The 26,371-nt window shown below is 48.1% G+C and overlaps 4 protein-coding genes across 4 annotated transcripts; all 4 read left to right on the top strand.

The window, feature by feature from the left end:
- Positions 1 to 10,020: 10,020 nt before the first annotated feature.
- EI90DRAFT_3136009 (uncharacterized protein) lies at positions 10,021 to 11,465 on the top strand (the record flags this gene model as incomplete). The annotated part of the gene is made up of 3 exons (XM_039064763.1): positions 10,021 to 10,042; positions 10,095 to 10,214; positions 10,312 to 11,465. 3 exons carry the CDS (start codon positions 10,021 to 10,023, stop codon positions 11,463 to 11,465), a joined length of 1,296 nt encoding a protein of 431 aa, XP_038908599.1.
- A 170-nt stretch (positions 11,466 to 11,635) lies between these two features.
- On the top strand, positions 11,636 to 13,389 carry EI90DRAFT_3022327 (uncharacterized protein; the record flags this gene model as incomplete). The annotated part of the gene is made up of 6 exons (XM_039057755.1): positions 11,636 to 11,918; positions 11,979 to 12,226; positions 12,273 to 12,462; positions 12,492 to 12,926; positions 13,147 to 13,253; positions 13,282 to 13,389. The coding sequence occupies 6 exons, from the start codon at positions 11,636 to 11,638 to the stop codon at positions 13,387 to 13,389; spliced, it is 1,371 nt and encodes a 456-aa protein (XP_038908598.1).
- A 2,312-nt stretch (positions 13,390 to 15,701) lies between these two features.
- Positions 15,702 to 16,249, top strand: EI90DRAFT_463387 (uncharacterized protein; the record flags this gene model as incomplete). The annotated part of the gene is made up of 2 exons (XM_039067656.1): positions 15,702 to 15,720; positions 15,772 to 16,249. Coding segments are annotated over 2 exons (497 nt in total), but the record flags the coding sequence as incomplete, so codon positions are not given.
- Positions 16,250 to 24,583: 8,334 nt separating this feature from the next.
- Positions 24,584 to 24,984, top strand: EI90DRAFT_3090299 (uncharacterized protein; the record flags this gene model as incomplete). The annotated part of the gene is made up of 1 exon (XM_039062326.1): positions 24,584 to 24,984. A coding segment is annotated over one exon (273 nt), but the record flags the coding sequence as incomplete, so codon positions are not given.
- Between the last annotated feature and the right edge of the window lie 1,387 nt (positions 24,985 to 26,371).

Genomic DNA, 26,371 nt, shown 5'->3' with positions numbered 1-26,371 from the left:
CCATGGAATAATTGTGTGAAATGGTTGTTTTCTGTACACTAAGGAATGGAGGGTATGAAAAAAAAAGTTTCCTAAGTGAGAATCGAACATGTGCCACTTAAAAAGACTACATAGCCTCAGCTAACACTATACCACTTATGCCACCGGGCACAAACAAGTGACTAGTAACTAAGTAATATATAAACCATTAAACTTCGCGCACCCCCAGATATTGACTTCACAACCTTGGATGTGCTCCCTTAGTCTCCACGGGTTGGGTTGGGTGCAATGACCACATGTGTAAATACTAAAAATTATATTCCGTAACCTATGTACAACTCATTACAACTTAGCATGGGAACATCACGTGTTGCAAGTTGTACCAGTCGCTTGACAGATTTTGGAGGGCAACATAAGTTGTGGCTAAACCTCGGAGAAATCATGTGAGCGACTGGGAAGGAGTCTGGGTGTCTGCCCCCAAATTAATAAGCCAATAAGACTGAAGGTTAGATGCCAAGAGATCCCAGGTTGGATGGATGGATGGATGGATGGATTCATTTTAAAGTATGTAACCGTGCCTATCGACATATGCCGTACTATAGTGACTCAGGTGAAAAAGGTTTGGAGAACATAAGGATGTGAAGAAAGGAATTTGTTTGACCTAGGAAGTACAGTCATTCACGTGCCAATGGTTCACACCCCTCAATGGTTCATTTGCATGTAACATCCTTATTTCACCCCGGGATTTTTTTATTTTGTGCACACTTGTATGCTATAACTATGGCTATGACTACGCAAAAATTTGACCAAATCGGACATAAAATGAAGGAGTAATAGCAGTTGTTCAACGAGTTAATGGTGCACACAAAAGTTATGCATCTTGCACTCTCCAGGAACATGGCTATGACACCGCAGTGTGTCCTACAGCTTGGTGTGTTACCAAGGAACAGAAGGCCACTGGCGCATGTGCCCATGTTTGTTTGTTGTGGTGAACGAGCACTTGCCAGACGGTATACTTACATCCGAGTTTCCAAATTCAGTATCTCAAATTTATTCCTTTCTGTGCCTGCTGCTTTCACCAGTATCACTAATCACTCCCTTAGAATTCACAAGCAAAAAGCAGCTCAAGTAGTAGAGCAAATATTCTTGCTTCATGCCATATTACTGAATTATCGGTTCGGCATGTGAACTAATTGTCACACCATGTCACACTGAACCATTGAGCCGGGAAAGCACCATTTCCTTGTCTGCTTTTATTCTCGTTCATTTTTCATCCATTTCTTTATATTTCTCGGTAATATGTACATACCCAGCCTGGCTACTATCCGTCGTAAAATTTTTGTATTTGGTTTTGATCCAATGTCATAGTCTCAAAATTACAAAATGTGAACCATTGGCCCGTGAATGACTGTATGAGACATCGAGTAATCAATGGTGTGAAGGAGAATAAAGTGAGATGAAGCAATAACACATAAAGGGGCATGCGACCCCTGCACTGAGATTGAACAACAGGTGAGGGAGAATGGAGGTGGAAAGAGGTTGGATAGTGTCATATCCATCCCTGGCCATCGACTTCCAACCCCTCCGATCCCTCCATTCCACTTCCGCTCCTTCCTCACTAACCTCGGAGCTCCCGTATTCCGCAATCCCCTCAGTACCCCTTGATGGTCACCACCCCCTCCTTTCAATTTATTACCTACGCCTCCCTAAGTACGGAGCCCCAAAGGCTTCTGGACAGCTCTGACGTCTGCTAGCGCACTCCCGCCTCCGCTGGGCAATACACTTGCTTGCCCTGCAAGCCCACCTTCGGGCCTATCCCTCCTTTCCGTTTCTGGGTTATCGCCTGCCTTTCCGCTAACCCCGTAACCCGACTCATTGGTAATATTCAATTGGCTAATGTCTAAACCCCATTAGCTCCGCTCCGCTCGGCTCCGCCATTTGCGGACCCGCCCTCGCTGTAACTATATATACTTAACTTGTACATAGGTTACACTCCAGTAATAAAATTGACTAGAGTTTACCCTCTTCAGTTCTGGTGGCCAGTTAGTAAGTTAGGGCACGGACGTGTTTACTAGGCACAGCGCTCCTGGCATAAGTCGCTGAGGCCGAAGCCCTCTGTCACGGAGACACTCCTTCGTCTCGACCCGGTCTCTGACAGATAGAGAAAAGGACACGCGACCCCCAGTGTTGGGGTTGCATGTTTTGCTGCTGTGTGCCTATGGTTAAGTCAATGTTTGAGTGCATGGTTCTTGCAGGTGGGTGAGTTGGAGGGTGCTTTCACGGGTTTATGTCATGGTACGCTGGTGAATGTTCCAGTGGCAGCAAAAGGCAATGGGTGTTGGTGGCATCTTGCTCATGCTTGTTGAATAAAGGCATGTGGCAGATAGGCCTTTGGTAGAAGGGGTAGTGGAGAGAAATGAAAGTGTTGGGGTGATGGCAGGACTTGAACCTGCATTCCTTGCAGTCAACTTTTTGTCAGCATATGGGGCTATCGTTGGTGCTACCACTATCGTGCCTCATCATGAAGAGGTAGTGGAGAGAAAGATGAATCGGAAGGGTGTTGGGGTGATGGCAGGACTTGAACCTGCACTCCTCCGGCCTGCCCATGGACTTATGGAGGCTACCATTGGCGCTACCACTATTGCACCTCACCATCCCAAAAGGTAGTGGAGAAGAGAAAAAGAAGGAAGGGTTGGGGTGACGGTGGGACTTGAACCCACAGTCCTCTGGCCAGTCCCATCTGGGCTTATGGAGGTCACCATTGGCGTTGCCACTATCGCACTTGTCATCCCAAAAAGGTAGTGGTGAGAAGAAAAAGGAAGGGTTGGCTTGACAGCGGGACATGCACCTGCGCTCTTGCATCTCTCCAGCCAGTGCAGCTCTGGGCTTACAGGGTTGCGGTTGATTGGCATTACCACGGTGGCCACATCATCCTCCCTTCAGATGTTAGAGGCCTAATTAGTTTTAAACAGGGGCACTGCATGAAGGTTTAGGCCTGTGCCGGGTGTTCGCTGTGGTAGCAGAACTCCCCCTCAACTGACATCCATCGTCGAGGCCCAAGATCCCAGGTTGGGCCAGGCGGCGTTGGTAAACCCTGGCACGTGATTCCTTTTTGCGCCTATCCCGACATTTTGGAAAGATGCACCCCAAATGTACCTTCAATCCTCTTCTTTTTGCTTGATTTTTGGCATGATTGTAGATGTATCGTCTGTTTATATTTTGGCCTACCGGATTTTGGAAATTCCTCCTCAATCAAAAGTTATTCACCATACATAAAATCGCATTTTAACATATTGCTTTATAATTCAATGATAACTACATATGAACCCATCAAACTTCGATGGAATGCTAAAATAGCATTGGACTGACTCTTTTCTCAGTTATTACCTTGGTACAACTATATATTATATGGAGCTTGGGCCTACTACATCCATTGTGGCTTCCGAGTCACAGAATGTACCTTTCCTCTTTTCCGATTGGGCTCAAACTTTGCGAGATTGCTCTATAGGTACGAATGCAGGTTTCGGCCTAGTGGATTTCCGAAATTCTTCCTGGTGCATGAGAAAAGCTCAAGAAGATCCCGCACATTTTGTGATATTCCATAATCATCCATAAAACCGCTTCAAAATGGGCTCACATCCTGTGCGGTATCTCAATATCATTATTAAGTAATAATTATGGCAATACTTGAAACATGGTTGTATTGTCAAGAGGAATTGTTTTTGCATGAGGATGACGGCCATTTTTTTTGTATCACGTGGTTACAATATTACCTTCATTTGCTGACCCCCACTACCTTGCTTCGGTCCATTCTCTAGTTAGGTTCTTACCACCTGTTCCCATCCTTACGATTTGAATTTCACTGCATCGAATCCTATCACAGGACTCTGCTTACGCTGCACCCGACCTGTCCCTCCCCGCTTCATGGTAACTAACAATGTAAATGTATTGTCGCGACGGCCGGCCTGCACCTTCACCGTGGACTGTCACTCCCTACAGGATTGTTCGGCCCCGCGTTCAGGCACTGCACAACTGGGTACTAACTAAATTGAACGATGAAATCCTGGCGACACGGTTTAGACCTATAAATAGTTCTCTGCTTTCGAATTTCGGCTATGACTGACTGGTTCCTCTGTCCAAAAATCCGTCTCTAGTTGTTGTCAAGTACCTAAAGAAGGCAGCTGTAAAGAAGGGTTCTGGCCCTACGCACCAAAACACTGCGCCGCCTGTTCTGGGCTATATTTCAGGAAGTTAACCTTGTTGGATCGCCAGCGTGCTAATTGAATGCGATAAATTAATGCCCCAATCTGGAGAGTGGAATGGGACTATGACGTGATTCATGTGGCACGGTGGCTTGCCTAGTATACAGCCAAGTTGCTCAACTTGAACCCGAGTGATTACCCTCATTCGGTGGGGCGACCTGATATACTGTCCTGATGGAGATTCAAGCTGCAGACTTTGAGCACTTGTATTATCCCCCCAACCTCCGCGTCCCCTTGGCTCGTAGTTCAAGAATGTCTAGACACTGCTCACTCATCGGAGCTAGGAGATGGATGCCGCATTCGAGGGCTTGAGGCTGACGGGGGAATGACGTTTCGAGATCGCATATTAAGCAAGTAATTCGAGTCCGCGCCGTTCTCTACAAATGATTCTTTGCACATCCCGCGCTCTTTGGCTCGCTCTGTTTCCTGAAGCTATAATGTCGATTATGAACACACCAACACCTCTGGCCTCGCCACATCAGTTGTCGGTGCTCGCACTGCCAAACTCGCTCGGCAACGCAAACGGCTAATACAGAAGGACCAAAGATTTGGCCACTTGGAAAGCTTTCGGCATCCTCGTCCCTGCCTACCTGCTATGTGTATTCGTGGAGGCCTCATGGCGGTGGTGTATTATCACTAAGTCTAGAGGGCCAAGTCCCATGAGAGGTGTCTTTAGTGTGCCTGCTGATAATCCCCTGGGGAGCGCAGAAAGAAGCGACGCTGGTGCGTATCCTGCCGTTCCTACTCTATTCCCTGCATTAAACTGGCTACTGTCTTACCAGACGGTGCAAGCGGAAGCCATCACTCCGTATCGAAAAACCACTCCCCTTTCATTCATCCAATGGATGGCATCGAAGGCCCTCCCTGTCTCGGTGTCATTCCAATACGTCATCTTCCTCCATATCGCACATGCAGCCAGTTTATTCTACGTGAGGAGCCTAGACATTGTGGTGCCTGTGGCTTCTTGAGGTGAGTGAGTAGGCCCAGGAAGCGAAACAGTTTCTGCTTCAGTCCGGAGCATCATTCCCCAAATATCGAGCGTTTCCAGTACTATCCCTCCACCCAGCGGAAACGGCGAAAATCTCCTTTACACTGAAAAAAACTGGTTGGTTCTCATCACCTCATTGCTTGGGTTTTGGCAGGGACTGAGATGTTCAACGGAGCATAATGGCTGAGAGGGGAGCTACACCTGAGAGCCTTCGAGCATGTGTTTGGGATGGGTGCATATAGCCTAAGTCATTATCAACCGCATAAGTGCCAGCGAGATGTTTGGGCAACTATTTCCCTTGCGTCTCTCCGTGAGCCAACTTCAGATGCGAAAGATGAAGTGAGTCTGCTAGCCGACTCACCCGCTGATTTTCGCACCTATTACTCATCACCTGATCACAGTAAGAAGGCCATAGAAACCCCCCTGTTATATAGGCCTCTTAGATAGGCAAACCGCGTTCCAGTGCATGCACCGGTGCACCAGTGCACCAGTATTACTATATAGCACCTATATCTGGTCACGCAAAGGCCCGAAGGGCCCTGAGAAGCTCTGGGGTATCGTATCCCAAAAATGTCAAGAATGCCCCGTGATGCGAACATCGTTGCATGTGCCTTCGGCATCGCCTCCGATGTCGTCGCCGCCGTCAACGTCATCGTCAACATCTTTTCACCGATTTCCCTTGTTCCTCACTCCTTTATCCTTGTAACTCGATTTTTCTTTCTCACTATTACGATATTATCATGTATTTTCGTTGCTTATTCAGCATCGCCTCCGATGTCGTCGCCGCCACCAACGTCGTCGTCAATGTCTTTTCACCGATTTCCCTTGTTCCTCACTCCTTTATCTTGTATGTAACTACTATTATGATCATGTATTTTTGTTGCTTATGACTAGTATCCGCCACCGAGTCTTGGTGCATATAAAATGATCAGTGAAGTGAGACGAAATTACGTCGAATCTAGGTCAGAAATGTTTAACGTATTTGCAAGCTGATCAATAAGATTGTGATAGTCTTCAGTTTCCTCATCCACATCTATATTCTCGGTCTCGGAAACCTTGTCTGCTGCCTCACTGTCAATGGCCTTCAATAGCTCATTGGCATAATTCGAACCGTCTCTATTTGCGGCGTTGGTGGGTGATGTTGGTGGCGGATTGGTGGACGATGCTAGTTATAAAATTAGAACCATTATGAGCTCCTAGATAGATACTTACTGTTGGTTGTATGTGCTGAAGCGCCAGAGGGTGGTTCACTGCCTACCACATGAATGTGATAATGTGAGCGTGCCTCAAGCTGAAGCAGTTTTGCGCATAGGTGGGAGTTGGTGTTGAGGCGATATTGAAACATGAGAGATATATATTCTGCCAATGCGGGGTTGGTGGGTCGAGTGTCCTCAATAATCTTCTGCAAGTGCGCCTCTTCATCCCTCACAAAACTCCCCAACCGATTTGCTTCAATGACTACGGTTTCAATCTCCTCACGGGCACGTTGTAACTTGCACCAGGCTCGTGTTGCATTACGAAATAGCGGTTTTGCCCATGGCTTTTCACGTATGTCCTCACGACCACGTAATGTCACAATATCGGATATGAAGTTGAGGTCCGTAACTTCCTTCCAGGTGAGTTTCGTCCTTGGTGGGCTCATAGATGCTGCCAAAGCGTTGTACTTATTGATTGTCGATTGTAACGTTTTTCCACGCTTCGACACTAAGGACAAAATCTGTTGACGGGCCTTGTAATCTGTGGAAATGGCAGCACAGTGAGCAGGGCAGTAAGGGGAGTAGAATGTAATACCTGTCCTAGGCAACCCCACTTTCTCAACTTCAAATTGACGTGAGATGGCACGGTGTTCGAGTTCATCCAGTAGTTGGTGGTAGTCCCGTTGTTGACGCAAGGTGATTGCTTCAAGACGCTGGGGAGAGTCAGTCGTCCAAGGAAGAGAAAGGGACCAAGTGTCTGCCAGTGCCGCCTCCAAGGCCATCACAGTGGCACGGGCATTCTCGACGGCCTTGTTTGCCTCTTGGAGGTGCCAGGTAGTATGCTGTGCAGAAGAGGTTGTCGGTGCAGCAAGCCGGCTGATCCAGTGGGAAACTGTTCCTCTGTGGAAAGTGGTGGGCTTTGAGCCTTCCTATTAAGTTTGAAGCTACTTACTCTGCACGCTCGAGGCATTCAATAGCCTCCAAGTACTCTATCTTTCTCCTCTCACTTTCGGGTTCCGATCGGAGGGATGCTATGTACTGTCTCTCCTCCTGTAGCCACCTTGGACAATCACTGTCAGGATCGAAGGCGGGGCACAGCCGTCGCGTGGTCTCAAGTACTTCAGCACTCTCCTTAATTATCCTCCAAGCCGACGTGTGGTTGTTCAATAAGAAGTCTCCTGTCACACAAGTGTGGTGAGTGTCGGCTCTTGGAATGTTCGGACGTACCTAGGCGCTCATACTTCGTCTCATCCCACTTGGTAAAGTGTATGTGAATTCGAAGGTGGCGACTGTATGGTGATGCGTGTCGGGTGGCAGAGGCAAGTGCATTGCTTTCCGAATAGACGCGTTCATTACCTTCACCATCTTCAATCCCAGCGCCTTTCTGCAAGCCGATAAGAAACTCAAGCTGGCAAGACCTGTTGTGGGCAGCACCATGGAATGAACCGGTGCAGGATTTGAAATTTGCCTCGCGTGCAATGTTGCCGATGGGGGATTTTGAAAGTGTTTGAGAGAACGAGCAGCCAACATCATATGCAAATAAAATATTCTTGCCAAAGGTTTGTATCAGCTTGTCCGCAGCAGCGATTGGATACATTGCACTGGGGTGAGCATTAAGACATGTCAAACATCGCGTTAATTACTTACAGCTCCCCACTTTCGATCATGTCAACAAGGAACTGAACAATCCCGTGACGACAGACAACTGAAAATATACCAGTTTCGTCCATGATTTGCATTGCCCCTGCCTTCGTCTTCGATGCGATTGGCTGGGCATTCTTCCATCCCAGGCAGCCATCAGCTATAAATATGGATGAGGGCACTGACTATGAGCACAAATTGGTAAATGGAAATAGTTTTACAAATAGCTAGTTCTTGCCTCTTTGTCACGCCGAGTCTCTTTCCGGATATTGGAAAACCGGTTGACCTCTGCCCGAGGGAGATAGTAGTCGCTGTTGAAGTGCCGCAAGTCCCCCTCAAAGTGGTGGCGCATTCGTGAGAGTGAGGTGTTCCCATCACCTGTCACAATAAACTGGATTGAGCGTCCTGGGTCATCGCCATCCTGTGACCGACAAATCTATCATCAAATTACCATATTTACGAATGAGATTACTTCCCTGGTTGTGACATGCTGGGCAAGAGGTCTTCAGACGGTGATCAGCTTCGTCATAGCCCACGGTTTGTTTTACAAGGCTGTCCAAATGAGAGAGAATGCGATAAAAGATATCAAATACGAGGGAGACCTGGGTCCTTGAATAAGGCTTATACACAGCCTGGGTAGAGTGTTGTTTGGAAAGGTCACTGGCAAATAGAAACAGATGACCACGGCTCACCTTGTGCATGTCGGCCAGAAGGCGGGAAAAGTGCTGAAAAGTAAAAGCTGGGGCCACACGGAAAAGAGAGTGGAGAAGCTCAAGTGACCGTAAGGATATTGCAAGTTGAGGCTCCATTGGTGTTGGGCAAAGATATCCTGCACGTATAAGCGCACATGCGGGAAAGACTTCACCTGGACGCATAGGAATATATTCAATTGCATCCCCATCTACAAGCGATGATCAAGCATGGGTATATGGAAGGTTCTTAGCGCAACTCACCAAATATGTCAAGGCAGCGAATACGAATATACCCAATGTCATCTCCAGGAGCGGGATAATGAGCCGGCGTTGAGCGTGGATTCTCTGTCTTGAAATGGAGATAGAAGTTCGCAAGAACAGGGAGCTGTTCTGTCCATGAAGTGTACAGTTTTGTCATCCGGTCGCCCCAAGTTGAGCCTTTTGTGCGCCTGGGGACATTATTATGCATAGAATAGTTTGAACGAGAGTGGTACTTACTTTCTGGGCAGCAACAAATTGACTACACTCACTAGCTGCTCATAACTAAGGCCTTCATCCTGAAAGAGCGGGAATTGAGCCATGGCCGGGTCATCAACCCAATCAGCCGATTTGCTAGGAACAAAGGGATTCTCTTGGATCTCCCTGAGGCCGTCACGGAGTTCTTCGGTAGCATCTACAAACAATTTTGATGTGAGACGGCTCAGTGTTTACAAGTTTATTACATACCTTCAAGTATTTGTTCTTGGGCTGCCTGCATTTCAATTCGTACTCTCCTTCTGGCAACTATGCCATACCTTTGTAGTTTTAAAGAGTTGGTCCCTAAGTTAGTAAAGATTACGTTCCGCCTGCTAGATTTTTTCCCCATCTTAGAAATACGATCAGTAATAGTCCAAGAGGTAGTGAGCGAGGTATTAAAAAGACCGAGGCTACCATGTGTCACGAAAAAGTCAATAGGCGCCAAGAAAGAGGCTGGCGCTGAAATTGCAGATTTGAGGTGAGTAACTCACTGCAATGTTGGTTTGAAGCCTGGAGTAGGACTGAAGGTGGAAGCGAAGTCAACGTGCCAAAAAAAATGCTGCAATATGGCTTGGAGGGTGGGGGATTCAGGGGATTGGTGGGATCTGGCGACAAGGATTGATATCAGGTGCATTGCGGTGGCAATGCGGCGTGAACAAACTGTATATACTGTATTCACTTGTTCGAAGAACCGAACCATCTCCCTCACTGGTTCTGCCTAATCCTTCAATCCTCCTGAATACACCATGTCTAACGGCAAACACCCAAGTTAGTTAATGAGCAATTTCAGGCCAACCCATCACTCACCTTTCTTCCTCAGACCTGTCATGGAATACAGCTTGCGAACTGGCTCAAACTGTGTTTGAGTCATACATCCAGGTTAACCGCGAAAGATACAGGCTTTCCAACCACCACATGTCCTATTTCCAACGGAACGTTAGTAAACGATTTGCACGATCATTCCTGATCCTCTATCACCACCAAGGCAAGTGAAGCAACCTGCTGACGAATGCACATTGTTTTCATGTTTCACCTAGGTTGGGAGCTGAACGAGGGTCAACTTGACTTGGAAATGGCATTGAGAGACATACCAGAGCGTGCCTTTACTACTGAGATGGGATGGATGATAGAAATGCGCCTCATTTTTCCTCTATTGCAAATGAAGCAAAATCTTCGTGAAATCAGTGAATTAGTGAGTAAAGCTCGTGGAATTGCGTTCAAGCAGGACAGGCTTACCTTCTGGAAACAGTCGGACATCCGGGATCGCCTTGGGCAGCCATCAGTCATGATGGTCGACTATGAGGGACACATGTCACCCGTCCTTGTAACTGCTACAGAAGGGATTCAACAAGACGAGAACTGGAAGTCATTACGCGAGGCGATACTTGAACAATGTAGAGAAGCTCACCCTAAACGTGTCCCTGAGAGTGCCATTCCGGCTGCCAGCCTCCCACTGGCCACCACCAACAGTTGCACGGAAATCATGGACGCGGGCTCGGATGGATCAGACTCCACTGCAGAAGCAGTGTCTGGCCCAGCTATCGAGATGACCAAGGGGAAAAGCTGCATGAGAGAGGCGGGTGGTAAGGAGCCTCAGCTGGGGGCAGGAATTGGAGGGACTCATTTGGAATGGACGATGCCGGACCCATTGAGGGTCATCGTGGATCAAACTTCTGTGCATACGAACACGGCAGATAACAAGGCGCTTGATGGTCTGCAAAAAAGGGCCACAATGCCAATGAGTGCGTTCCACCCAGCAAAAGCCACCACCACGATGTCCACCGACTCACCTGGTACCACTTCCTCAGCCTTATCACCCAGTTCAAACACGTCTCCAACTGACAGCAATGGCCATCATGCTGATCCCACAGTTCCAGCCACATCTTCGCACCAAGCCGCACTGACTCAAATGAACTTGAGTCTCTTGGAGGAACTGAGCTCCTCCGAGCGAAACCTGGACGAGCTTTCAGGCCTACCGACGACAAGTGGAACGGCAATGTCAATGTCATCATATGCTGGATTGTCCACATACCTTACACCGACTGACATTCAGGATATTATTCGGTTTGCAGATGCATGCGACTTCAATGAGGACCTTTTTCACAGCGTGTTGAAGTCGCACTTCCACTGCAGTGAAGAGGATAGCCACCTACTTGTTGGTTTAGCTGCAGCAGGGCGACGCAACACCTAATGGATGGGTGGATGCCAGGTCCGCCACTCCTATTAAATACAAAAGACCGTGAATATGTATTTAACAAAAAATAATTTTCTAAATGGGTCACCGAAAATGGAAAAATAGACAACTATTTACCTCTGTTTGGGCAGCATTCCGCAGGTCCTACTCAAACTTCAACGCTGAAAATGGCGTCTCAACCACAAAGCATGGTCTCTGGACCGCCGCTAAAGAGAAAAGAAAAGGAACTAGTTCGAGAAGCGTTCAACAAACGAGTTCTCGAACTGAAACATACCTTCAATGCTCAAGTAGACAATATTGCCTTGGAGTTTTCTGGGAACGGAGCTTGCTATTCACGTAGTCAGATTCGCAGCCAGATCATCTATAACCTTGCCGCACCTACAAAAACTCGTAAGCCCATGCTACCTAATGCCTGGGCACATGCCAAGGCTCAGGCAGATCGTAAGAGAGGTATGTGGCATTGTCAGCGAAACGAATTACAAACAAAAACTAACTAGAACCACTCACAAGCACGAGAACTCCCGGATATTCCATATTCACAAGAGTACCTTGAAATCCTTGATGATATCAATGAGAACAGAATCACGTACGAAGACATCGAGAGCCAAATGACATCAACAGAGGAACATTATGCAAGGATCCTTCTAGAGGGTGTGTCCGTCAAAAGGGAAAACCGAATGGTGAAACAGAAAGTCCCCTCACCTGAGTTGTCCGTGGGCCGCATGACATTCCACGCTAGAAGTCAGCTAATCCAAGTTGTAAGTGAGAGGCATAAACATTACTATCAAAACTGACAAACTGTAGGCAGAGAGAATTCATGAAGCGTGTGGTGTCGAGGTGTTGATCATGATGACAAAGGGAAATAATGAGGACATTTTCGCGCCTGTTTTGTGGGGAACACCCAAAGCAATGGACTTTTGGTGTGGTGTGCTCAAGATAGATATGATGGAGAACATACGTCTTATGGAGGGATATTGCGTCAACACTCTGAAGGGTAAGTCTCGCATGAGGAAAGTACCCCAGCTGTTCATGGGGGGGGTCTTGAAGGCGTCGTCACAAAGTATCAGGCTCGAGTGGGAGCGTTGCGCTGTGAGGTAGCAGAGTATGCGAGAACAGGGCTTCGTAAGTGGCAACGTCCCGATGAAAACTCAGAATCACGACTGACGAAAGCAGGTGGAATTACTGGAAAGCCCCGCCTGTCAATGGAGTGGGTACCAAAGAACTACCTGAAACTTACGATTAGTCATGGGGTCGCAATCGATATGGAGCACTATCCAGGTGGGATATTGCGGGAGCCAAAAACTGCGAATCTTCAGCACCTGCAAGAGGTTGTCGAGGGATGGAAAACAAATCGAATTAAGTGGGTGAGACTTGGTGAAGAAGAGCACGAGGACCGGCGAAAGCAGTTAGCTGAGCTGTCAACGAGCGCCCCAGACAAGAATCAGTCTCCTTCAACTGGTAGTAGCAATACACCACACACCTTGTAAGCCGTCCATCATTCACCGCGCAATTGCCCAACCCGCCAGACAACCATCTCCCTTATTTTGTTATCAACACACACCTTTTACTCACCATCTGCAACCTGATATGGTTAGAGAGGCTTTGTCACCAGCATCCAGGTCTGTCACTCGCACGGAACGCTTGAGGGTACTTAATCCTGACCTGACGCTTGTTGCAGTGCTCCAACTTGCACAGGGAATACCGCATCATCGAACGACGCCACCCAAGCGTCGATCAATCCAGAGGGTGAAGCCACCGCGCAAACCGGTGCGATTCGTAACAATGGTCAGTAAGTAATATAGCCTGTTGTCAGTTTGGCCTGGTTGACGAGGTTGTGCTGTATGGGAAGAAAGCGAACGATGCCCCAGGACCCGAACCCACGGAAAATGCCCCGAACCGCCTCCACATCAGATTAGGGTGAGGGAGGTAAGGCAGATGCACTCGAACAGTGGACATGAGAGAGGGTTTCATTGTGGTGGGATGTTGAGTCGGAGCGGATGGGGCAAACGCCATCATGTTCAACCGAATAAGGCAACTTACCCACTGAACCGAACACAGAACCAACATGGCTCCATGTTTCATTGTTTCTTGAACCTCCATTAACACTCCCTACGACGTCGTTTATCAATCGCTAATATTGACGCTGGCAGACACATTGATCAGGTGCCTTGTCCTACCAATTCCCGTATTTACATTTGTTGCAAAACAAATACATGATAACATCTTTAATAGTAGTTACATACAAGATAAAGGAGTGAGGAACAAGGGAAATCGGTGAAAAGACGTTGACGACGACGTTGGTGGCGGCGACGACATCGGAGGCGATGCTGAATAAGCAACGAAAATACATGATAATATCGTAATAGTGAGAAAGAAAAATCGAGTTACAAGGATAAAGGAGTGAGGAACAAGGGAAATCGGTGAAAAGATGTTGACGATGACGTTGACGGCGGCGACGACATCGGAGGCGATGCCGAAGGCACATGCAACGATGTTCGCATCACGGGGCATTCTTGACATTTTTGGGATACGATACCCCAGAGCTTCTCAGGGCCCTTCGGGCCTTTGCGTGACCAGATATAGGTGCTATATAGTAATACTGGTGCACTGGTGCACCGGTGCATGCACTGGAACGCGGTTTGCCTATCTAAGAGGCCTATATAACAGGGGGGTTTCTATGGCCTTCTTACTGTGATCAGGTGATGAGTAATAGGTGGATTTTCGGAGTAGGTGATCGGATTTAATTCTATTTCCGCTACATGTGACAAGACAACTTATGTATTATGTAAATGTGACTGTGACTTTACAAATCCAACTGAGTCATATTTTGAAATTGCATATTGGCCGGTGCCTTACCTGTTACGTCTAGTTGACACTTAATTTGAGAGTGACTGGGCAGCCTGTTGCCAAACGCCTCCTTCAATGCACACCGCCCTGATCGCTAGCCACATCGACACCATGCCCAGTGATCCTGAATTCGGGCTTCTGGTTCAAGAAGCCTCCTGATGACCGGTCGCGGGGTCTCAACTCCCTGTTGGAATACAAGTCATGACGCCGGCCCCGGCCGGCAACATGCACCCGTGCACTTTGCGGCACCGCCTCTTTGACGCGACTGCGCGTCCCCCTGCAGCATAGCCTCGGTGTACTATTAAGACACAGTAGTCATCAGTCATAATAATAACTTAACCCTTTCGGTCTTGACCTTTCGTCTCTCGTTCTTGTTCGAGTGTAGCTGCTGAGGCGCTACAATCATATCGGGCTAGTCATAACAACATACCCCCTGCCTCCAACAACTACGGCAGCCCCGCACGACTGCATTGTTGCACGCTTACCGCCCTTCTACTTCCTGGTGGCTCCTTAGGGGATAATACCATGGAGCAACGAGCATCTTTTGGAGATAAGTTACGTAGGCTTTTCCGGAGAAGTCCTAGCCCCAGTCCCGCCCGCAACCAACCAAGCATATCCCATGTCCAGACATCCACGAACGACTCGCGGTCATCGCTGTCCACTCCCACCGAAATGAACACCAATCTCCCACGATTGATGGGCAATGCACTTGCCACTGGTAACGATAACCCGAGCGTCCACATGCAACAAGCACTTGGATCGTCAGCCCCAGCAACTGAGTCAGTGCCAGCGGAGTCAGTGCCTCGTAGATCCGATGGCAATCTGAGGAAAACGATCATCGGCACCACCAAACTACTTCTCGAAAATGCAGCCGCTGGTCTCAGGTTTGTCCCCATCGCTAATCTTGATCAGATCCCAAATACACTTCTGAGATGGATTAAAATCTATGAGGTTTGTGAACCGTCTTGATGATCTTGAGCGTAATTTCCTCACGCACGTTGCATGTAGGATGTCAAAGGCAATACCGATGATCTCAAGCAGTTATGCGTCGTGATTGAGCAAGCGCAAGACTCGGTGCTCCAGCCCCTCTATAAGTGGACTGGAGAAGTCCCTCCCGAGCTTGACAGCCTAGTGCAAGAAATTTGCGTGTACGTGTAGGCTCGTTTTCCTATTGTTCGCATTCACCCATTTCCTTTGCAGGGCCTTGGAGAAACAGGTGGAGGACATTAAAGCGGTCCAGACAAAGAATATCGTCAAGAGGACCATTCTAGCGTGCGAGATAGTACGGCAAATAGCCAGTATGAAAAGGTGCCTGGATGATGCTATCCATCGACTCGACCACGTCCGCCGTAGCTTAGGATATCGACTTTAACCCTGCTTCGCACCGAGTGTTTATCGGTTCATTGTATGTATCTATCTACATGCATTAAGACTGCCTAATCACTGATACTTCTAGCTGAACTATCAAGGCTCGGGCGAGCCCCAGCCGAGCACACTTGTGTGACGAGCAAATCAGAGTGCCTTCCAGGCACACGCGTCAAGATACAAGAGTTCCTAATGAAGCGCCTAGGGGATGCCGAGAACCGGTTTGTTTGGCTACGGGGATCTCCTGGGACGGGAAAAACTGCGATCTCTATGAGTATCGCGTCGACTTTTGAGAAAGAGGGCATTCTAGCGGCGTCATACTTTTGGGATAAGAACCGGTCAGGATTGGGCTTGGATTCTATCGAATTGTTCCCTACCACTCTTGCCTGCCAACTTGCGTCCTTCAATGAGGCCTTTAAATTTTCACTCATCAAACACCTTCGAAAACCGGCTTTGGACTCTGTTCAGCATTTCCCTCTGCAAAAACAAATCAATACTCTGATAATTGAGCCTATGCGTGGCTTGAAGGACATATGGTCTTCGGGAAGGGACCGCATCGTTATTGTCCTGGATGGGCTTGATGAGTGCGGGGATCAGGAAACACTCGGGTCCCTGATGGAACTAGTGCTTGCCTTTCAGGAGCTGCCACCGATATTTTCTGTCCTAGTTAGTTCTCGTCCTGAGCCAGAAGTCATTTCGGCTTGGAATGAAGCTCGGGCCAAGGGTCATGTCATACTGTGCACAGATTTGGACAAGGTCGTCATGGAAGAAACTTTCCAGACGGTCCGCCGTATGGTGGAAGAGGGCCTTCAGCACCTCTTTGACAAGTATTCGTGGAAACCAGACAAGAAGGAACTCGATGCTTTCGCTCGGGCTTGTCGGGGGTTACCTGTAATGGCCTCTATCCGGGTTCGCGATGTCATCCTGCAGACGCAGCATGGCCGCACCTTACAGTCTGTGTTCCGGGAGTTGGTAACCCTCACTGATGCACCTGCCAACCTCAACTGGGAGTACTTGCGAATTCTTCGACAAGCCTACATGCTGGATTCATCTGATATTCACCCAGATGTAGCCAAGAAGTATCGCTTAGTGGTTGGCATGATTGTTGCAGCACACGAACCGATTACCATCTCTTTTATGTCACAGCTTTTCAAGATCGGCGACGACGAGATCCGTGCGACATTGGAACCAATCAGCTCCATCGTCAACCTCCCCTTAGGGAACAAAGAGGCTGTCACTTTCTATCATGCAACAGCAAGGGAATTCATCACAGGGGAACCAATTGGCGATGTGAAGGACAAGATATTCTTCATTGATGATGTGAAAGGGTATTTCATTGGATTGCCACTCCTTCGACTCTTCAACAATTATTGTGAGCAGGATGCATTCGGAATACCTACCACTCCCCATTTAGGAGATGAAAGAATATGGAAGGAATTTATGGCGAAAAAGGACGATTATCACAGGCGCTTCTCCTATGTTATTAAATACTTGCTCAAGCACTTGGACCCTTCGCAACTTTTTTCACAAGAATCCATTGAATTGCAGAACGAGTTTAATTCCTTCATCACGCAAAAATACATCTTGACTTTCATGCACTTGCAATGGTGTGCTGCATTTCCTGCCGAATTACTCCAATGCAATGTGAGTATAAATGATTCCCCTGGTACTTTTTTCTGATCTCTTTTTTGATAGAATCACCATTCAATCCAACTTCTGAGAGGCTTGCATGAGGCAGCTGAGACTGCTGCGGATGCACCATGGGAACTCTATCGATCGAAGCTTCCTTTCGCCCCACCCTCGTCATCCCTTTACAAACAATATGGCCACCTCGCTGATCCTGTCCGGATTTTCTCTGCCTTCGGCGAGTTCTCTGGTGGCACCATTCCATTAAGCAGGGATCTGCTCATCGCCCAAGAAGTCATGCAGGCAAAGTTGAGTGAACTACCAGAGGTGGTCAATCAATGGGGAGGTAAGGCAATCAATTATGAAGCTGAATTCCACGAACCCGATGTTCGCAATGGTATCGTGACATGCGCTGCACTCTCCCTCGATGGTCGCTATATTGCACTCGGATTTGGCAGCGGAATTATCGAGGTGGCCGATATCAACCACCAGCGCACAATCTGCCGATTGCAGCACAGTCCAGCCAATCTCCCGACCTGGATCGAATTTGTTCATGGTAGCTGCCGAGTCGTCACTGAGGATAATGATGGGAATGTAATGATCCTCAGTGATGGTATGACCCCTGTGAATCTTGGCACTCTTCCCACCGGTCCCTATCCAGCTGGAACCACAGTCTCAGATAACGGATTGTTTGTCGTGCGAGTCCCACGGAATCTCGACAACCCTTGGTACAACAACATGATGCTCGTATCTGTTTCGGAGGCTCCATCCATTCAGCCTCTCACCTCTCCTCCTTTCTCCTCTGAATCTCATCTCTCATCTCATTGTGATGATAACCATTTAACCACTCCTCACTGTCGGACACTCGGTTTCTCTCCAGCAGCACGTTATGTTGGCGCTTTTGATGGGACCCGGGCCGTTACCTGGTCAACGGAATCATGCCAGTGCATTGCGGGTTATCAAGTGACGAATTTCAATGATCGGATCCTTAATCCTAATGTCCCTCTGATACGCTCATATCTTATCCCTGATCCTATATTCACCCGAGCCACTCTTCCCTTGGCAGAAGGCGACACAGGCGCTTGCGCGCATCATTCCGACGCGGATGGGGAGCATGACACTGATGAGTCCTGGATCAAGCGCACATTTTACGACCTCTCACCAAGCAACTTATTGGGAAGGGTTGGGCTTCACGATTTGCCTGCCGCAATGAGAACCTCACCAATCAATCTACCATTGTTGCAATCATCCGTGTGCCTGCATGGCAGAAATAACTTCGTGCTCCCATGGGACTATCGACCGATCGATTCCCAGCACGCCTGGTACGGTCACCGAGTGCCATATGATCCCCTGAAGCTTTACCGCCCTCAGTCCAGCAGGGATGGAACTCGATTCCTGGTACAGGGAGAGTCAAGGGCCCCAATTGTCGTGGACATTAGTCAAGTTGTCTAGCATTTACCAGTGCGCTCTTTATCGTTTACTCGGTCGGCACTCTCTTGGCCATAAGCTTGATGACTTTTTACGCCACAACACTGTTTAGGATTGTAGAGGGTCTCTGGTGTACAGGAAGATGTAGCGCCAAAACTGCGGGTGAGGGGAAAATGAGTAAGACCGCAACACCCTTTCGAATAAAGGGTGAATGAAGTATTGCGGGCTTGTGATTCAGCTTATGGGATGCACACACATCCGAGCCGAAGGCTGAAGGAGATGGTTAACAGTACTTCATGGATTTACATCGGTGGCATCACGCAGCCTTGCGATTGCACATCTCTTCCTCTTTTCAAATTTGCTTCTTGATATGACCTATTGCAATGCGGATACGCGTGATCATAAGATGCAAGTGGATAGCATAGTACAACTAGCTAAGGGACACGGGATGGAGGTGGGATGAAGAATGAGAGTGTTAGTAACGAAACATGAATATGCCCTTCATCTTTACAAATCTGCCGAGCCATGGTACGAATGGCTAGCCAACTTTTCAGGTGCTTCCGACCGAAGTCGAGCGTAGTTGTTAAGCCGTATAGGTATGCGGTGAGTGGTGAATTTCAACTGAACTTTCATCTGCACATCGGCGATGTTTCCCTCCGAATGATAAGGCGAGAGCCGACTCGCCAAATTGGATACGCTGGATATGTCACCAATTAATTCCGATAAACGTGCTACCATGTTATACTCGAGTCATAGCCAACGAGCGTCCTGATAGCTAAAAAGCTCGTTCGGAAGGATCAGTCGTCCCGCACGGAAGATATTGGAAGGGGGTGCCACTGCCCATGCATGGCGAAAAAAAAAGCGAAACTGGATTTCATGGGATGCATAGCATGGGAAGATGATTCTTCGAACAGTTTCGGAGAGCATTCAGTCCGAATTCAGTTTGATGCTCGGATCAATAGTGTACGATGATATGGGTGAAGGGAATGAAGGGAATTGAGGGGTGAACGATAGGTTCATAAATGATGAATGCAAACTCGCCCACAGCTTCAGTACAATGAGCAATTCGAAGGAACGTAAGATATCTCCAGTGACGGCGGCCGAACAGCTTGGTGCCAAGAGCTTCCACTAGATAGTCTATTGTTCTGACCTGAGCTATGCTTTCACAGTGAGTATCCTGACAGCTGGATCGTTGTCCAGGAGGGTCAGTCGTTCCCAGGGAGGAGACGTCCAGAGGCGAAAATAACTCGATTCAAAGGTAACTGGATTTCCAGATGAGTTGCGCACAAGGGGAGTTGCACTGCGGTGAGAATATTATCGATAAGGAGGCTGCATTTCCCGGTGTGAGAAGAAGCCACTGATCGATCAGCACACAGGTGCGGAGTGAATGAAACCGTAAAATGGCCGAGTCTGTCATTCCCAATCTTTAAGCATGTAATCATGCGTGGTGTGCAGTCGGAAAACCAAGGGGACGTGGTGGGCGTAGGTGTAGGTTATTTGTGGCTTGTTAGTCGATTTGTGACTAGAAAGGTTGCTTCGCAACCATGACCTTGCTTGCAGATCAGCAAATATTTGTAATGTTGCTCATCATGGGTTGCGACCAGACTCGTACCCAGTCTGAGGAGCTCCGTGGACGCGCAAAATAATAGCTTTTTTACTCAATGTAAATAAACGTTCTCACGCTAAATTGTTATTCTCACGTTCTGTACTCAATACAAAAAATCACATGGTACGGAGTTAAAGACATAGCCAATCACGGAGTAGGTGATCGGCTATGTCTTTAACTCCGTACCATGTGATTTTTTGTATTGAGTACAGAACGTGAGAATAACAATTTAGCGTGAGAACGTTTATTTACATTGAGTAAAAAAGCTATTATTTTGCGCGTCCACGGAGCTCCTCAGACTGGGTACGAGTCTGGGTTGCGACGGAGTTCACCAAATTTACTCATGTCAGTTCAAGAAATTATTCTTTGAGTTGAGGTTAAGGATGCAATACTACCAAGCGAACATATGAGTTGAATCAAGAATCGGGTCCATTCTTGGAAAACTATCAAAGATTGTTGGAATATGAGTCACATGATGAAACTGAACCGGAATATCCGGGAATATTCTATGGGTTACTAGGTGCCTGCGTAAGTGCTGGGCATAGAAGAGCCTGGAATATTGTTGAGAAGTATAAATATGGGCACTGAAGTGCCGTGTGTATTTTAGTTATATTTCTTTCTATATCACATCTGGGTTGCGAGTGAACCGCTGAAGCGGGTTGCCATATTTGGAACGCCGCGTTTACAACAAAGATGTAGAACTACCAAGCGAACATATCAAGAATAGGACTCTTCTTGTGAACATGTAAGTGACCATCTTGAGTTGAATCAAGGATGGGTTTGTTCACACAACACCGGACTTTTTGTGAACTCATCATGGCTTTCACTCTGTTACCCACCACCCTGCCTTCTTATCAGGTTGGATGGTGGTAATTAAAGTCAGGCCAGTGGTTTAGGAGTGGTTCCAAGTTTTGGGTCTACCAACTAAGGATTGGGGGGATCTTGAAGTTGGTGGAGCAAAAGCAGCTTCCTATTACAGGGGAACATGCTCTCACTGACTATTGTGTTCATGTGCAAGGACAAACAATCAGCCATGTGTCAGGGCAATAGCCCCGAACCCCGAGTCATATGTAAATTAGATACATATAGTCACGTGGGTAAGCGGGAACCTCCGGGTAACTGCTTACACACCACCGTAAAATACACATACTTGTATCACTTACGGCTTTGTGTGCTGAGCTACCCAAAGACCTCACACCATGTCATAATTGACCTGGTGCCACCTCCGATTGGAGCATTGACACCATTCAGTGTGTATGTGGTGCTTTCACGTAGCTCGGGCATTAAGACTGTCACGAGACTTCGATGAATTGTTGTCCATGCGGAAAGCCTTGAATGCACTAAATGCCACCGGAGAACTTCAGTCAGTTAAAGGTATGATGATGGTGATGACAACCATGGCATGACACAATTCATTGAATAGTCACATGCTATTGGAAAACACAGTAAAAGTAATATAAACACATTTTTCCCACACAATTGTGGGTTTGGAAGTGACCTTGCAAGCAAGGTAATTACATAATTAGTTGTGTGTGAGGGACCTTAACGTCGGCAGAGGCCGGCGATTGAGTTCAGGTGGTTAAGGGACTCACGAAATCTTAGGGTGATCGAAAGTCGCTGAACCAAAGTCGAACTCGATATTACACTAGGGGTGTAAAATACAAGATCTCTGCTTTTCCTATCTACTAAGGTTCTAGCTTATATACGGTTCTCTACGCTTATGTAAGCTTATCGCTTACATTGTGATTGCATTTGCGCTTCCACCGACTCCGACGATTATCGCTCCACTTACTTACCACCTCGTGTACATGTATCGAAATTTCTCCTTACACCCCCCAGGGAATATTCATGCCCATACCTACGTCTCCCAACCTCCCTTGCTCGACCATTGATCACAACGCGTTAGTGCGCAACCACACTTCAGTAATTACCCATCCTCTTGATCATCCAGCCTAGCCCGTTCAGCACTTCTCGGTCCAAGCTAGGAGCACAACCTTTGATCAGAGCGCTTCGTACTATTCTTGCCGGCCCAGTTTATTTCGATTCAGTTCATGCGCCTCGGTCCTCCTCTTTTCTGCCCCTGACGTATCTTCCTGCAACATCTCTCTCATCTCCTCTCTCGCTTGCGATTGTGGCAAGGGGAGTTCGTCATGTCATTGTTTGAACAGCTTTGAGATCCAAGCATAATGTGAAGGCGCGTCGAACTCTGAATATTGTGAGCGATCAACCTATTCTCTTTTTTCCTTGTTTGATATTTTATACAGATTGGCTTCACACCATTGGAAACATTCGCAACCTCTCTGACTCGGACTCCATGTTCAGTGAGCCCCCCAGAGATGACGTGAGCCGGCACCTGCACATTCTCCCTGGCACAACATTGGTTGAGACGATCGAAGCCCAAATCGATCGGTGACCATACGCAGCTACCTGCTCTTCGGCCCATGCAAGTCAGATTCTTATCGCCATTCCTAACCCTTTATGATTCAACAGGCTTTGCTGCCCTTCTCGCTATCATCACGGTGTGCCCTACTTGCCCTTGGTTTCAAGCGCGCTCTACGGTAACCAGCACTGCAATTCTCACGTATTGTGACCCAGGACGTGGGCCAAGCAGCGCTTCCACCACGAATCGTTGCCGCCTCGGGCAGTATACAGCCCTGCATCCGGGAATTACTGTATGCTACTGTGCATACCCTTCCAACTGATCGTCTTCCCCACCAAAAATTCACTCTACATGAGGAGGAATAGTAATCAAGGATGGAATGGACTCGCTTCACGACCATGCAATGCCTGGTTCTTGGCTGAAACAATTCAGTTCTGTCGATCTTCCCGTTAGCACTTGTGCGGCTCCAAGTACAACGAATCGAATGAACTAGCTCTCTAATTGGTAAGAGCATGATAAATTAACGCCACGGCCAAAAGGGGACGTCGGAAGACATATATATTATTCATGTGGCGCGCAAGTAACCCTGCTGGTTGCTCAATTTGTGATAGGAGCTTTCCGACGCTGGATGAGCAGATTCAAGCCATCTCCATTGTCGGCTTTAGACGCTAGCTGTACTGTCCCCAACCTCCGGGTTTCGTTGGTCCGCAAATGCTTAGACACTGAAAAGCCTGCTCGCTCATCAGAGCTAGGCTACTTCTGAGGACCCAGTCGCTGACGAGGGGGGAAATGACATCTTGAGGCCTACTAAGCCGCATCAAGACTCCCACTCTGTCCTCAACAAAAGATCCTCTGCGGATGTCGTCACTTCGCTCTTTGGCTCTCCCTGTTCCTGAAGCTCTAAGTTCAGCTATGAACACGCCTCTGCGCCTCCTCCAGGCTTGCCGCCCCAGCCGCCGGCGCTGCAGTACCAAACTCGTTCGGCAACACGAATGGTCTATTCCGAAAGCCTTCAGCACCATCCTATCTCCCACTATGCGCGTGACACTCGTGGTGGAGTATTCGACAACACTGCTACTCGGCCTGGAGGGCTACCTCCTGTGAGAGGTGGCCCTAGTTTATCCGCTGATGATCTGAATTGGTCCCCCGAGACGCGTGGAAGGGTGCGCCATTGGCGTGTCATGTCATTGCGATTGTAACACATGCATTAAATCGTATCTCGGTGGCTACATTCTTGCTGGATGGGAGAAGCGGCCATCGTTCCTCCACATTGGGAAAACGCTACTCTTCCACCCAGCGGATTAATTGATGATGGCATGATCATTAAGAGTCTTCCTGTCAGGAGAGTACTCCGTGCGGAACCTTATTCTCTCGATGTCATTCTAATTTGCCGACTTCCTTCTCACATTCCTCCTTCGCGCCACACCTGCAGTTTTTGGCAATGCAGCTGATCTCGGTCACCTCTGTTTAGCACGATTTCCATATAATGCTGTCATTCCCGTGGCTAGCGACGACACAACCACTCCATTCTTGGGGCCGGTGATTGGGCAACTTGTTTCAACGCTTTCCACTCATACCCGTATTTGCTCGCTCTTCGTTACTGTACTCAAGCTTCCAATATGGTTTACCGCTTGAAGATTCATAAGAACACCTCAACTCGACTCTTCAACGCTTCCAAGTTTGTATACGTTATTATTGAAAATTTTTTTATCTTAACATTCTGACTGCTCCAGCCGGATGGGCACTTATAGCGTGATTCATCCTGCGCAGAGGACCTCTGGTGCGCCTCACACAGCTACCACATTTGCGGTAGTATTGCAAGTTCTAGAAACCACCATCGCAGAGGATGTCACTTCTGTGCATTGGCAATTGGTGCACAGGTGTTGTGTTTGGCTTGTGTTTACGCACACTGTGCCCAACGGCAACATGCCTTCAGCGGTTCTACCCCCGACTCGTTGTTTACCCATTATATCCTCTGTTCAAGTGCAAGTCAACTAAGAGGTTGGAGTCAATGAACTACAATGGGTGGCTACTTTTTCTTCCTCACCTTCTGGGCCCTCCATTTGGAGCACCCCCGACTATGCGCTTGTCCAGGGATGAGGGGCCATCGATGACTTCCGCAGCGCAGCGTCCCCTGAGAAGAGATCGAGGGTGATGTTGGCCTCGGTTGGCCGGTGGGTTGGTCGCATAGGGGGTCTTTGAGTTATGGTTCGGAGATGAGCGCGCACCTAGCATTTCTTGATCACTGTCGCATTAAATAAGGCAAAGGCCAAAGAGATGTGTATTGAGAGATAATTCTCAAATGTACGCTAGCTATGGTGAAACATTTCTTGAGATGGCAATCAAAACGGGGGAGGCGTCATGGATGGTTCAAACTGAACGTTCATACCACGCAAGTCAGCTGAAGAACAGTAGGAACCGGAGAAGCAATACGGGAATCCAGAGCCCCATACAAGCCAACCGGGCGATGACGTACAGACAAGATCTATCTCCAAAACTTTCTAACCTGACTAGCAGTGAATCCGGGTTGCCCCTAACGCGCCTCTTACTGGGCCCGATGTGAGATCGCGCACGGGGACAACAGCGATGCATTTATCATCCTGGGGTAAGTTGATGATGTATGCAATCTCAGCGAGTGACTGGACGACAGTTCTAGACCAGAGAATAATAACAGCACTTTGTTGGACAGCTTATAGAGACGATGAAATGGCGACGTGAGAGGGGTGCGACACCTATGGGAAGGGATTTGATCAAGAAAGAAGAGAGCTTCTAGACGGTATGGGCGTCCCTAAAGCCCAAAGTGGCAATGAATCCTGCTTTGTCATCTGGCCGATATGTCAAGGCTTGGATGAGGTATCGCCGCCCACAGAAGGTGGATGTGGACCATCGACCAAGAGTTTGAGGGTCAAAGCACCTGGATGCCGTTCAAGAGATTGGAGTGTTGAGAGAATAATAGTTCTTCAGGATTAGGAGAAGCATGAAGCAATGCGATGCATGGCTTGATAATCGCTTTACCTCGAAGAACGGCGTCAGAGATCTATGTAGCATGAGGTTCACGGCATGGCTCAGCCTCAGACATCCACTGTCGGGGAGAAAAGGTACTTAACTGCTGTTAGAAGTTGCAGCCCAACGCCACTGGTGGTCAAGGGAATCGCCCGGGCCGGACATTCACGCTTTGGGAAGGGAGGGGCGCTTTGAGGCGCGAACGCGCTTTGACTCTTTGTCTTCACGCTTTTGTTTTCCTTTTGTTGTCTACCACTCATGTTTCAGCTCAGTGGCGTAGAATCATTACAAGATGTATATAAGGACCGGACTTGCGCTAGCAGTTGATACCTCACTAATCGAGGTATCGTGCTGCGCAGTTGTTACAGGTTATCAGCCCAGTCCTACTCCACCGCTTTACGTAGTCCGAGTTCGGCACTGTTGAACTTTGCTCAGAAAGGAGCTGTCTTGTTCTGAATCGCCGTTACCCCCCCTGTTCTGGATCAGACCCGAAGAACATACCATGCCTCTGAAAGACTCAACCATCGATAAGGCCGTCCTTGCTATTGCTAAGCTGAAGGGATGTGATGACTGGAATAGGTGGTCTATAAACCTCCGATTCGCGATGGGACACACCTGGGGCTACCTAGATGGAAGTCGGATTGAACC

The sequence above is a fragment of the Cantharellus anzutake genome (genome assembly GCF_015039405.1).
Source record: "Cantharellus anzutake strain C23 chromosome Unknown EI90scaffold_150, whole genome shotgun sequence".
Taxonomy (NCBI): domain Eukaryota; kingdom Fungi; phylum Basidiomycota; class Agaricomycetes; order Cantharellales; family Hydnaceae; genus Cantharellus; species Cantharellus anzutake.
The sequence above is the reverse complement of the archived record's forward strand: the minus strand, read 5'-3'. Positions and strand labels throughout refer to the sequence as shown.